The sequence below is a fragment of the Aquila chrysaetos genome, chromosome 14 (assembly GCF_900496995.4).
Source record: "Aquila chrysaetos chrysaetos chromosome 14, bAquChr1.4, whole genome shotgun sequence".
Taxonomy (NCBI): domain Eukaryota; kingdom Metazoa; phylum Chordata; class Aves; order Accipitriformes; family Accipitridae; genus Aquila; species Aquila chrysaetos.
The window spans coordinates 33,388,995-33,401,315 of record NC_044017.1 but is presented as its reverse complement, the minus strand read 5'-3'; the positions used below and the strand labels follow the sequence as shown (position 1 = coordinate 33,401,315).

At 41.5% G+C, this 12,321-nt stretch overlaps 1 protein-coding gene across 8 annotated transcripts in view; it reads left to right on the top strand.

The window, feature by feature from the left end:
• ATP7B (ATPase copper transporting beta) overlaps positions 1 to 12,321 on the top strand; it is a 45,628-nt gene that overhangs the window by 1,122 nt on the left and 32,185 nt on the right. For 2 of the 8 annotated variants that reach the window (XM_030036572.2, XM_030036578.2), the window contains exons 1-2: positions 2,135 to 2,467; positions 5,080 to 5,304. The exons of 1 other annotated variant lie outside the window; for it this stretch is intronic. In XM_030036572.2, coding sequence (XP_029892432.1) covers positions 2,363 to 2,467; positions 5,080 to 5,304 — 330 coding nt within the window. In that variant the 5' untranslated portion in view covers positions 2,135 to 2,362. Of the gene's footprint in view, positions 1 to 2,132; positions 2,468 to 5,079; positions 5,305 to 11,528; positions 11,985 to 12,321 lie in introns of those variants that run through there. 5 more of the 8 variants (XM_041128678.1, XM_030036575.2, XM_030036573.2 and 2 more) reach the window with 5 other exon arrangements.

Sequence of the window (12,321 nt, the reverse complement as noted above, 5' to 3'; positions counted from 1 at the left end):
AAGCCTTTGGCTTCATGTGGCTAGAAGAGTACAACTTGTTCTTTCCAGTCAGGCTCATTGCAAAGTTAGCTGTACTGAAATCAGGATTTAATCCATGAAGCTTCCATTATAAGTCCTATGCTTTCTTCAGGGTTTCAGTCCTAAGTGTCAGAAGTATATTTTAGCTTGAGCCCAGCAAAATATCTTGCTTTTCCTGAAACCACTTAATCAATTTCTTGGAAGGTCCCCAAATGTCCTATTAACGAATGTATACGTCTGTGCGTTTGGCAGCTGGAAGAAAAAGTCAGATTTGCACGGTCACAATGGAAACAGCTGCCTCCTGGCAGCATACTGTATTTCCAGTGCATGAACTTTCCAGCAGGGTGAGCTTCAGACTTTATTCAGCTAGCTGTACAGCCAGACATACTCTGCATGCATAGCATAGCCAGTGTGACACGTAGATGTGGTGCTTCCCTCCAATACTGAAATTTTTGCATGAATGCAGATTGACTGTCCAGCCTTAGTGCTGCACAGCATATACAGTCACATAATTTTGCTAGTGACAGCAAACTGAGGGAGTTGTTGTTGGGAGAACAATTCATAGATACTGTTCTTGTCTTGCTTTCTCTCCCAGGGCAAACAACAGACAGGCCAGGGGAATTTTTGGGGTAGGAACAGCCCTCTCTGATTTATATTCCTTTTTTTTTTTTTTTAAAGCTTCATGGCCCTTTCCTAACCATGTGCACTCATTTCTTGATGGGTACTTTCAGGTGGAGTATGCCAGGAATGTCCTTGATGTCCTTGTAGGCTGTGTATGACCTATAAGTTGTAGCTCAGGCACATTGTAATAAAGCATCTGCATAAACAAATAGATATTCTGGATCTGGATAACTTTTTCAGATCGTTACCATTGCTAAACAGGGGAAAAGAGGAGTTCTTCGCAAGACAATCAGGCTAGATGGAAAAGGATGTGAAGAAAAGCTGCAGTGCATCTGCTTGTACTTTCTGCCTGGTTTGGTTTTTTTGTGGGTTTTTTTTTTCCCAAAAACTACATGAGTTGCTACAGACACAAACTCTCACATAAGTTCAAATGATAGTTTTGAAACCTCTGCCAGTCCTGGCACAAATTCCTCAGACCTGACTTTGCAGTCAGAAGATGTTTTCTTTGATGGCCCCTGTTTCTTCTGCCGTTCTTCCTATGTGTTTTGTAGTCGCCTCAGATGGTCTTCTTTTCATGGAAGGCTATTTTTATTTTGGAAGCAGTGTTCACTTGCTTATTGCAGGGAGAAGTCTGTGTGATGGTGGGAGTATCAAATAGTTTTCTCAGTTCTAATAATTTGTAGTTCACAGAATCAGATTGGTTCAGGTTGGCAGGGACCCCTGGAGATCTTCTGGTCCAACCCCCCTGCCCAAGCTGGGCCACCCACAGCCAGTTGCCCAGGACCATGTCCAGACGGCTTTTGAGTATCCCCAAGGATGGAAACTCCACAACCTCTCTGGGCAACCTGTGCCAGTGCTCAGTCCCCCTCACAGTGAAAAGTGTTTCCTGATGGTCAGAGGGACCCCCGCCGTGTTTCAGTTTGTGCCCATGGCCTCTGGTCCTGTCACTGGGCACCACTGGAAGGAGCCTGGCTCTGTCCTCTTTGCACCCGCCCTTCAGGTATCTCTATACGTCAATAAGATTCTTCCTGAGCCTCCTCTGGGCTGAACAGTCCCAGCTCTCTCAGCCTTTCCTCCTCGTAGGAGAGGTGCTCCAGTCTCTTAATCATCTCAGTTATTTTATTTCTTCTGTAGTCCATCTAGTGGTAATTAAAAAAAGACATATTAATACTTTCAAAGTTGTTTTGTTAACTTTTTTTTAATCAGGCTATTCAGCTTCTGACGTGAGCAATATGAAAACTGTGTTGCTGACAGGCTTACAGACTGCGATGGATACCTTTAATGTGTGAATGTCCAACACAGACTAAACGAGTTGTCACCACTTAACAACTTCCCCACCTTAATGCATATGTAGCAGAAGATATTGTATGCATGTGTTTAGGGTATTGGCAATAACTTCGGCAAGAGCAGTGCTGAGCTCTCTGTGGCGTTCCCACTCCAGCACTGAGAACGCTATTAAAAGCCTTGTCTGTAGAAATTCCATGTGGCTGACGTGCCAACGAAATTAAACTAGCCTTGTCATGAAGTCGCTTTGTTTTCACCTTCCCAGAGATGCACCAAGTTTTTAATCTTTTGCTGCCTCTGTAAGCGTTTTTGTCCTGTTTAAAACCGCTGGCAAGTAATAACACAAAGAAAGTGCATTAATATTGTGTAAGGATATTCATATGACAGTCATGTGGTCTTTTATACTTTCTTGTACAGTTGGTTACTTTCTTTCAGAAACATGCACTGTGTAGCACTCAGTCTCTCATACAGGACTGCTGTCTTAGCTACCAAAATGCCTGGGACTGTTTTTAGCAGAAGGAATCTTAGATCATTGATATACACAGTAAGTTTTTCCTTTTTGCACGTGTCTCGTGATGGGCTGTTAAATGTTACAGTACATTTGTTCTTCATTGCATAGCAACAGGAGGCAGAAATAAAGTTGCACCAGTTGTGTACTAAATATTTGCGAAGCAAAAAACTAGTATTGGAAATAAATTGTGGCACTAATGTATCTAGGGCAAATCACTATGGGGATGTTTTTACTAATATATTGTAATATTAAAGTTGCCAAATACAAGCAATTCTACTAAATTTTTTTTTAACTGTCATCTTTACTTTTGAGCTAGATGTTCTAGGGCATGGGTGCTCTCACCATGTATCTATGAGCAAAAGCTGCCCATTTTTTTTTTTGGCAGAAGCAATGAAGAATTAAGCAGCTTGGACCTACCCAGAATTTTTGCAAGAGCTCCTATAAACAACGTTTATTTATATCACCAGGCAACTTAAGCAAGATGAACGCATAGCTTTTGATTAACAGAAGATTATTTTCACACAAGTTGTCCCCATTGGGCAAGGACTATGTAGGAAAACAAATCAGTTCCACTGCTGGTGTTTAATCCTGTAGATTGTGCCAGTATTTTAGACTCCCATGGACTCTTCTGTCAGTTCTCCTGAACAGTTATAAGCAGGAAAAAGCAAAATGTCTGCCATTTTTTAGGGTGGGTGAAGGAAATACATTCAAGCAACTCAGAGCACAGGTAGAAATGGGATGGCAAATGATGTAGCCCTACTGATAACATCACTGAGCTTGCAAAATAACATGTAGACTCACCTTAAGTCCCAGCTTTTTCAGCTGGAAGTTTGGGATTCTTGAGGGGCTGGGGACTAATTTTGTGTGTGTGTGATAGCAGACCAAACCCTTGCTTTTCCTTCTCCCTTATGCAGATACTAATGTCTCTATGGCCATCTGCACCTAATCAGGACATGAAGGGGATCATGAAGGACCACCTCTTTCACAGTAGTACCTTAACATCTGTTTAAATCAACTATGAAACTGCTCAGGAAGCTGCAAAACCTCACAGTGTGAAATTTTTACTGAGATAGGCACCTCCATCATCAGACTTGAAAGGGTTCACGTATTGAAGAAGAAACACTCTGCGCTAACTTGTTCAAGGCACATTTGTGCACATGTGTTTGTGTGTGCCTCTCTTTGCCTGTTTCAGGAAGCAAGGGAGAGTGCTATTTGGATGAAAATCCGATTTGTTTCACATGAAGCCAGGATGAGGCAGGATTTGCATTCTGTGCTCACGTCTGGCTCCTTGGCACGGCTCAAGAAAGAGAAAGGAGCCAGAAACTAGCTGTGGAGCAGGACAGAAGGGAGTTACAATTATTGGAGGAGACTGTTTGGCTAGTCCAGACATGAGAGATGCAGGCACTGTGCCTCGTCGCCTCCTCTGACTTATTTCTATTCTGGGGATGAGGAAAGCTTGAAAGGTCGGTGATTTTCCCATGGGGTAGATTCAATCAAATATGCTCTTCTGGGGGGTGAAGTAAGGCTGCTTAGAAGTAGTTCCCTGCCACACTATCTTTTCTTTCAACAAGCAGAGGTACCAGGAAGGAATGATAAATGAACTGAGCCTGAATTTCCATGGACTAGCATCTCTGCTTCCCAGGAATTGAAGGCAGTTAAAAAATCTCAGTAGGTTGCTCAGCAACTCTCGGGATGGTTACCTTCTTTTATACTGAGCTGCAGGATGCATCAGTTTTGACTAAATGTGTCCTTGGAAGAAACATTCTTTGTCTGGAGAGCAGACGGAGGTGAACTCTGGAAATGACAGGATTGCTGAGAGCTGAAAAAAACCTCTATTTCACTGTCGGAAAGCTTTTTTGTGTTTCCCTTTTCTCACAACTGCAGGCTCGCAGGAACTCTTTCTTTAGGAGTCAAATGTCTCCAGTTTCCTCTGTGTGCTCGTGCAATAAGCAAACACTATTTTTACAGTGAGTTTGAGTCATGATGAGCCAGTATGCATGCTGCACAAAACAACCTGAGAAAATCCATCTGCATTTGAAAGCAGGATTTTAACTCCATATTTCAATCCAGGTGTTAAATGTTTCAGATAAAAATACTTGTAAACACAAAGAGGTTTACTCTGTATTGCCATTTCCCTTAGATGTTTCTGGAAGCATCTGTTTGTATGGAAGCAGTTGTGTAAAATTAGTAGCAGAGTTTGCTGTGTTGATACTTTCATCCCTGACTGTTGCTTTAGTTCTGACATTTCCACCTGAATTCTTCCCTACTACTTGCTGTAGGCTGCCGGTGTTACCTGATGTAATAGGGAATTACTATCAGGTATTCCAGCAGAAAAAAGTAACAGCAAATATGTTTTCATCTTTATTTTTTATTTCTCCGCTCAGTTTCTATAAAGCCATCAGTATGGCTCTATCCAGGCCAGCTCCACTTATTTTCGTGGTCACTTGGAAGTATGTTTTGTCCACTGATAGAGACTGGTACCTCCCTGCTTGTGGCTCTTGCCTGAGAGTTGACTGTAAGTTCATGTGAGATATTAGACCTCAACGGGGCAGTGCTGTAATAGTTCCTAGCCCTGAAGAGCAAATAATTGACAGGATTTTTGTAGAAAAATAAGTTAGCTAAACAGGAGCTCACATACATTACAGTTTGGACCTCTGACAACTGGGAACAGCAAAGCCTCTGCCCCGTGCGCCTGTAGCGTCCTCATCAGAGGTTTCCCTCCTCGCTTCTCGCCTGCTGTGGCAGAGGGAGTCAGCCAGAGAGCCGCCAGATCTTCATCCCTCTCCAGATCGGGAAGAAAAACCCGCCTAAGGGCAGGCAGTGCTGTCGTGAGGCTGAATGACTGGACCCTCCTGTCCCTTCTCTCCACGGTGAGTAGGGTGATGCCGAGGTCGGCGGCATGTGAGCAGTGCCCCGGTTTGCTCGCTCGCGGGAGGGCAGTAGCCTTGTCTTGGCAGGACGTGGTGGAGCCCGAAGGGGCGAGTGGTGGAGGATGTGCGAGAAGGGCCTTTGCGCCGGCCTGGCTGGGCTGTGTCCGAGCCCCTGCGGCCGTAGGGTCACCCCAGAGTCTACGTTCTCTGCAAGGCTGGGATCACAGGGAGGGCCCTGACACCCTCCTGCCTTTCCCTGTGCAGTAACTGCAGCCGGTCTGCAGGAAGAGAGGGAAAAAAAGGAGTAAAAGAACCAAACGGATGATGTAGTAAGCAGAAACCCTACTTCCCAGGCAGAGTTTTGCCTGGAACACCAGGAAAGCAGAGAGGGCTTTGCTCAGGACTCTGTGCAGGAGGAGCCCAGGTCCTGTGCTGAGGAGTGCTGCTGTCAAGCTTTCTTAGGGATTTGGGAATTGCTGGTAACTCCTCTCTCTCTGTAGAGAGGTGGTTTCTGCCAGGATAAGGTAGACAGAAACAACCGTTAAGAGAAACTGAATTTGGGCTTGCCTTTACGTATCTGGCCTGTCCTAACAAAGGCAGTATGTTTGTATTTTAGACATGGCATCTGTAATGCAAATACAAGATGCTGTTTTGTCTTTTATTCTTGAAATAAAGGTGATGGTGGTGTATATAAATGAAATGGGATGAAATAACCTTTTATTCAGAGGCCAAGCAGTTTGTCTTGATATTAAACTCTGGCCATAAAACCAGAAATACAGGCTCAAATCAAGGTTACATTCCTTTTCTTTTTTTTGGTCATTTTTCTTTTTTTGCATGCTTTAAAAATATGACGTGCTTTATGTTATTTACGTAGTGTCAGGTGTCTCATCAAGGTGAAGTCTCTCTCTCTGGCTGTCAAACATGACCACAATATGATTTGAAACAAGTGCAGGCAAGGAACTAACAGTAATTTAAACAGTCTGGACTCTACAGTCAGGGACAGTTTAGAGGATCTATATTATATATGAATGTCACTTAATACACAGGCTTACATTCCTGATCTGTATAGGGAAAAAAATGATTGCAGATTTGGCAAAGCATCTTAGGATCTGCTAGTAGTTTGCCTTCTGCAGGATAAACAGCAGGTTACTTTGAAAAAAAAAACCCAAAAAAACACCCCCAGTCTTCCCATTTACTTAAATCACAGTTCAGAGACTTACCACTTTATTTATTCAAAACAAGTGGGAAAGATATTTTTAAAAACCCACAAATACTGAGGAGTGTAAAAAACAAAACTGGAATGAAGAACTTCAGTCTTATTTCTAAATGTGGATAGCAAATGTAGCTGACAAAATCTATGATCTTTAGCAATGACTGATATCGGTCATAGGTATAGGTCTGTCTGTCTCCTCAAATAAGCCTTTAAAAATAGTTACTTTTGTAATATTCTCAAGTTATATTTGAAGTACTGCAGTTAAGATTGATAAAATGTAGGTCCTTTTTCTCTGTATGGAATTCAAAAAAGCTTTTGCTCAAACTTTACAAGCCAAAACCAGCTCTGAGCAAGAGCAAAGCATGGACAATGCCAGAAAATTAGGTTGGAAATACAGAAGTGAAAATACTGGTTTTGTTGTGGCACTGCCCGACAAGTTCTGCCAGCCTTCTTCACCTGCTAGGTGAATGAACGTCACTGGAAATCTGGACTCGAATTAATTCATGCAGATTACAATTGTTCTTTGCACTTAAACCCTGACCCAAAAGGTGTGCCTTTTCCTGTGTTAATATTAATATGATCAGCCTGGTAGTTTCCAGGCACTTGAAAACAGGTTCAGGTAGTATAAATAGACAGATAACAGAAATGATCATAATGAAATCAACACTGCTAAAAGCAGACAAAGTACCAAGTCCACACAATTTTGCAATCACATTAGAAGCCATGGAACGAAAAAAATTAGTACGCATTTTGGGCCCTGTTACAAAAGAGATACTCCGTTGAGTTTTGCTGGTTTAGAGCAAACAAATCGTTTTTAAATATTTAGAGAAGATTGAGTCTGCTTCCTGAAAAACTGAAGCCAAAGTCTGAGCTCATTTGATTCGAAATGAGGCCATCAACTCTTAAGCAATTTTATTCATGGCAGGTAGGAATTCAATTCCTTGTATGTACAGTTTCTTTTTTTCTTATAGTGTAAGAAATAACATTACTTATGATCATGCTTCTTCATCTGTTGAAAGAAATATGTATACCATTAACACTATAGAAACGCTTGTGTACCTGATGGCTGCCAGTTTTCTTAGGACTGTAGCCAAAGAGTTATCTTTCTGATTTCATGGCTCAAAACTAGGAGCAAATGTACGTAAAGAGAGAGTTTTGTTGGCTCTTCAATGCTAAAAAGGTATGGCCCTTTTTTTTTATTTTCTGTAATAAGTATGTCAGTTAGTCTGGAGAAGTCAAGGACGTTGTTATGTACTGTCAATCTGACCAAGCTTCCACTGAACTTTCAGCTGCAACTAATTGACTTCATGGGGGAAATTGCTTAGTAGGACTGAAAAATGACTGCTGAGCAAGCGCAGGGATTTGCTTGAAGAAAAAGTGCATACCTTTACTACTTCTCTTTTGGCTTAAAGAGGACACTGACAGAGGAGAAATAGTTGTCTCACACAAGGACTGGGTTTTCCACAGGTTTCCCCCAAGCAATGCTGTTAACAACTTGTTGGTAACCGGGAGTTACCAGCACCGTTGTTTGTGATGTTACTAGGAGCTTTGCAATACTTTGCTTTTTTCCTTTTTTTTTCCCCCTTAAAGCTGCAGGTCCTGCAGTTGCACTATATGTGTAAAAACCAAAGTCAATCTAACTCTGTTATGATGGGGAAAAAAATTAAAAAAATTTTAGCTGACTGCATCCTGAAGACCAATTAAAAAGAACTCAAAATACGGTCAAATGTGAAATTGCTTGGGTTTTAGCCCCATATCATTGTTTGTATGCCTCAGGATGGATTGTATTTCAATGTTCTAAAATGATGTCTGAGGAGGAGAGTAGGAAAACAATTAACATTCAAAAGCAGACTGGATTTCTAGAGTGATGTATTAATACTAATACATCCCTCTTTGCATTGACATGATGTGCACGTATCTGAACCTGTTCCTCTTGTCTGTCAGATTAAGGCAATACGACCCCCGTACCTCCAGGCTCACAGTTTTTTCCTTGAACCCAAGCGTCTCATCTTTCAAGGCATTGTTAAGACTATTTTAAGATGCTTTCTTTGGGCAACAGCCAGAGGGATTAGATACAGGCCAGAACATAAAAAGCCAGGGGTGAATGCACCCAGGAAACATAATTTGCCTGAAAATACATAGTTCTTGTGTGTTTATCATATTCTCCGATAGTAGCGGATAATGTAAAGGGGAAAACTCATGTTTTACCAGCTCTTGAGGCTTTAAGTCAAAGGGATTTAATTTTCTTAGGATGTTCTGCATTTTCTGACATCAACTCTAAAGGGGCAATTAATTGAGCCAGAATGGGGAAGATAATTTGGAAGCCAGTAGCAGTCTGTTGGAGTTCAGCAGCGGCAGGCGATCGCAGCAGTTAACTCCAAGCAGCTGCCTCGCTCCCCTGCCAGGCATTGCCACCCTTGAGGTGCCGACATCGGATCCCTTCCTGATGTCCCTGAGAGTTGTGGAGTGGTTGGGATGGGGCAGGACCTCTGAGTTTTCAGTCTGGTGCATTAAGGTAAATGGAAATTGTTCGGTTTTACGAGATGCTCGGTGGTTTCTGCTTTGCGAATGGTACCTCTTCTCCAAGAGCTGCTCGTAACTCAGTCAGCTACATACGTGTCATTTGCCATTGTCATATAGCTCTGCTTGAGCCTGCAGCTAAACTAGGTATTGTAAATCAGCTAGACTAGTTGAAATATATATTATGCCCCTTTCATCTGAAGAACTATAGCAAACTTTTTTCCAGCCAAATAATTCTTTTTAATGTGGGTGAATATCTTGTAAACTGAATGTGTTTAAAGCACAACCTCGTGTGTTTCTTCTCTACCTCCAAATCAGTATTCAGGACTCTGCCGAAGGCAAAGGACTATGGGGCACTAAGTAAGAACTTGTCTCCGCTGCTTTCAGAAACAAACAAATTTTTACCTTAAGAGTTGCTCAGAAGTTGGGGGAAAAAAGGGTGATTGAAGGGAATCAGAGAGAAGATACTTACTAAACATCTCTTTATTCTGTCAGCCTAAGTTGAGCTTTGCTGGTGAACCTGAAATGAAGAAGAAAAAAAACAACTTGTTTTTACAGTATGTTTCATCACATGATAATTTCATGAATATTAGTTACTTGTAGAAACATGCTAGGTAGAGTTTGGGATATTTTTAATAGTAAAGATACTGTCAGAGATGAGTGGATCAAGTATATATACTTTAGAGCTGGCCAGAAACTGGAATTTCTGTTCCCGAAGACAATCTAGAATTTGAAATTTCCATTATTTGGAATTAGGATGCAGAGCTGAATTTCTGAATATCTTTGATTTGAGATCAGAGAATTGTTTTGTTTTAGAAAGACAAAAAATAGTTTTCAACTTTATATATATTTAGTATTTAAATACATTGTACTGAAATGTTTTCACATAAGTCAGATTGTGTGATTTTCAACTGCTTGTTTCAAAACCAGTTAGAATCAGTAATTCCTGAAAATATTTCACCTTTAACACAGTTTTCTTTTTTAGAAAAGTGTTCTAGCTGAAGCCAGGTGTGTTTTTAATTGGTTTCATTGGTAAATGCAGAACAAACACAGATGCTTCACTCTTAGTAGTAATACTCATTAGAAGCGCCATTTCTCAAAATGTTTTCAAAATAACCCTTTTTTTTAAGTTTAATATTATCACCGATCTTGTATATTAGGACAATGATACAAAATAGTGCCACAACAGTATTTTGAGTTTTGCTTCATTGGCAGAAGGCCTTGTTTTTGCAAAGATGGTTCTTAACTCTGAAGTGGAGTCAAGAACTTGGATGGTGTGAGTGGAGCGGAGGATTCATCTTTGTGGGAAGTTATGACAGGAAGACAAGCCAGGATGCTAATGCCCTGCATGGTGGCTTTCTGGACCACTGTATTTGTGGCAGGGGTGTGAAGGATGTACCTCTGCTTTTGGAAGTAGAAAGAATCTGAATTTGTCCTGCCAGACAGGTAGAGTATCTATCATCTATTCCCTCAGGTTTTTGTGACATGATAGAGGTCTGCTGAGGTTTTGACCCTGTGTGCTAACTTTTGCATAGGAGTAATTTTGGTGACTTTTTCCAACAAGTCCAAGAGATTCTGATTAAACATAAAACAATTATTTTAAGGCTTGCCTGTGTGGTGAGGTCACTGCATAGCCAGGGAGGGTGTGAATCAATGACACATCAACTATATTATATAAATTCCTTGCATGGCTGTTCTTTAGGTGTCCCTGTTCAGGGGTGTCTTTAGAAGTGGACTGTGCTACTGTGGGCTTAGGGAACTAGAGATCCCACTCACCAAGTTAGCACAGTGCTGTGAATTTGCTGCATGCAATCCTAGAGAAATCTATTCAGGCTTGGCTCAAGGCACTTCTAGTGGTGGGATCTGTCATGTATGGCTGTCTAATTAGATCTTCCCTTAGCTGCCCAGAGGATTTAAGGGGAACTGAGTTCGCCAAAAGGAATATGTTCTTTTTTTTTTTCTTTACTTTCTGGCACTAATTGCTGGTTTAATTTTGTTTGCTTGTTTGTTTTTTAGTAAAGCTTGCTGATGGTAAAGAGGCACATTTTAAAAAGTATAAATATTGTACTCTTTTTTTTTTTCCCCCTCTTGAAACAAAGAATGAATATTCTCGTGCCCTAAATTAGTGAAAGACCTTCAGTCTAGGAACCTTATCTGATGATATAATCATAGGCACGTTTTCAGTGTTAGAAGGGACCACATTTTATCCAAGAAATTCCTGGTAATTTCATAGGAGAAGGAAATGGAATAGCATTGCCGTTTGTAGGAGCTGTGATTATGCACATGGCCACAAGGAGCTAATGCCTGGCTGGCTGAGTTAATTATGCACTGGCTTGCTGCACACAGGTCATGTTTGACTAGCTTGTGAAAGGCAGCCTTGGCGGAGCTTGCTGCAACGCCGTGCGCAAAGATTAGCAGCGCTGAACGCAGTTCGGTAAGCACAAGGGATGCCAATTGGTGGGAAGCATTTAAACTGGCAGGAAGAGCAGGTAGCCGAGTGCAGCGAGCAGTGTACAGAAGGATCGCAGGTTACATCTGGGATTTTGTGATGAATGCCTAATGAGCACATTGATTAGACGGGCAGAACTCTTCAAGCCGTTGTAAATGTAGCTGAAAGAAGTGTGGCTGATAAGACACCGAATAACCGCTCGTGTAAAGCTTTCCTTTGGCATTGCAATATTTAAAGCCCAGAAAGATAATGGAGAGAAAACTGGACAATAAAATGAAAGGGGAACTGTCCTGTTTAGCTACTTTAAACAACAAAAACATAACCCTGGTGTCTATTCGTAAGCGGCAGGCAGCTCATGATGTGCCTGAACTACTGATTATTGGTGAAAAGTCCAAGACAGGATCTCCGGTAAAAACAAGCAGTAACTTGCAGAAAGAAGAGAAACTTTTGCAGAGTTGCTCCATGGGAATGCCAGAAGTCCATAGAGTTGAAAGACAGGTCAGTGAGCCGGTGTGTGTGTGTTGAGAGGGACGAGGTGCTTCTGATTTGGATAATTTAAAACAAAGCATGTTGGACACGGGTTGTATATTAAAGGAGGTTAAACCTTCTTTATCTAAATTGTTTCAAGCCCCAGCATGGATGCCTGCCCCATAACAAGCAGTACACAAATGCAAAGTCCTCTGGAGATCCTCTGAAAGTAATCTTTGAAAGCAGATGTTAATGATGAGTTACGCAGTAGTAACTGATGAGCATTTTTTCAGCCCCACCTCTAATAATACAGAGTGGTGTTCTTAGTAAGGAAACATAATAATATTTCTCCTTTTGAACTGCAATT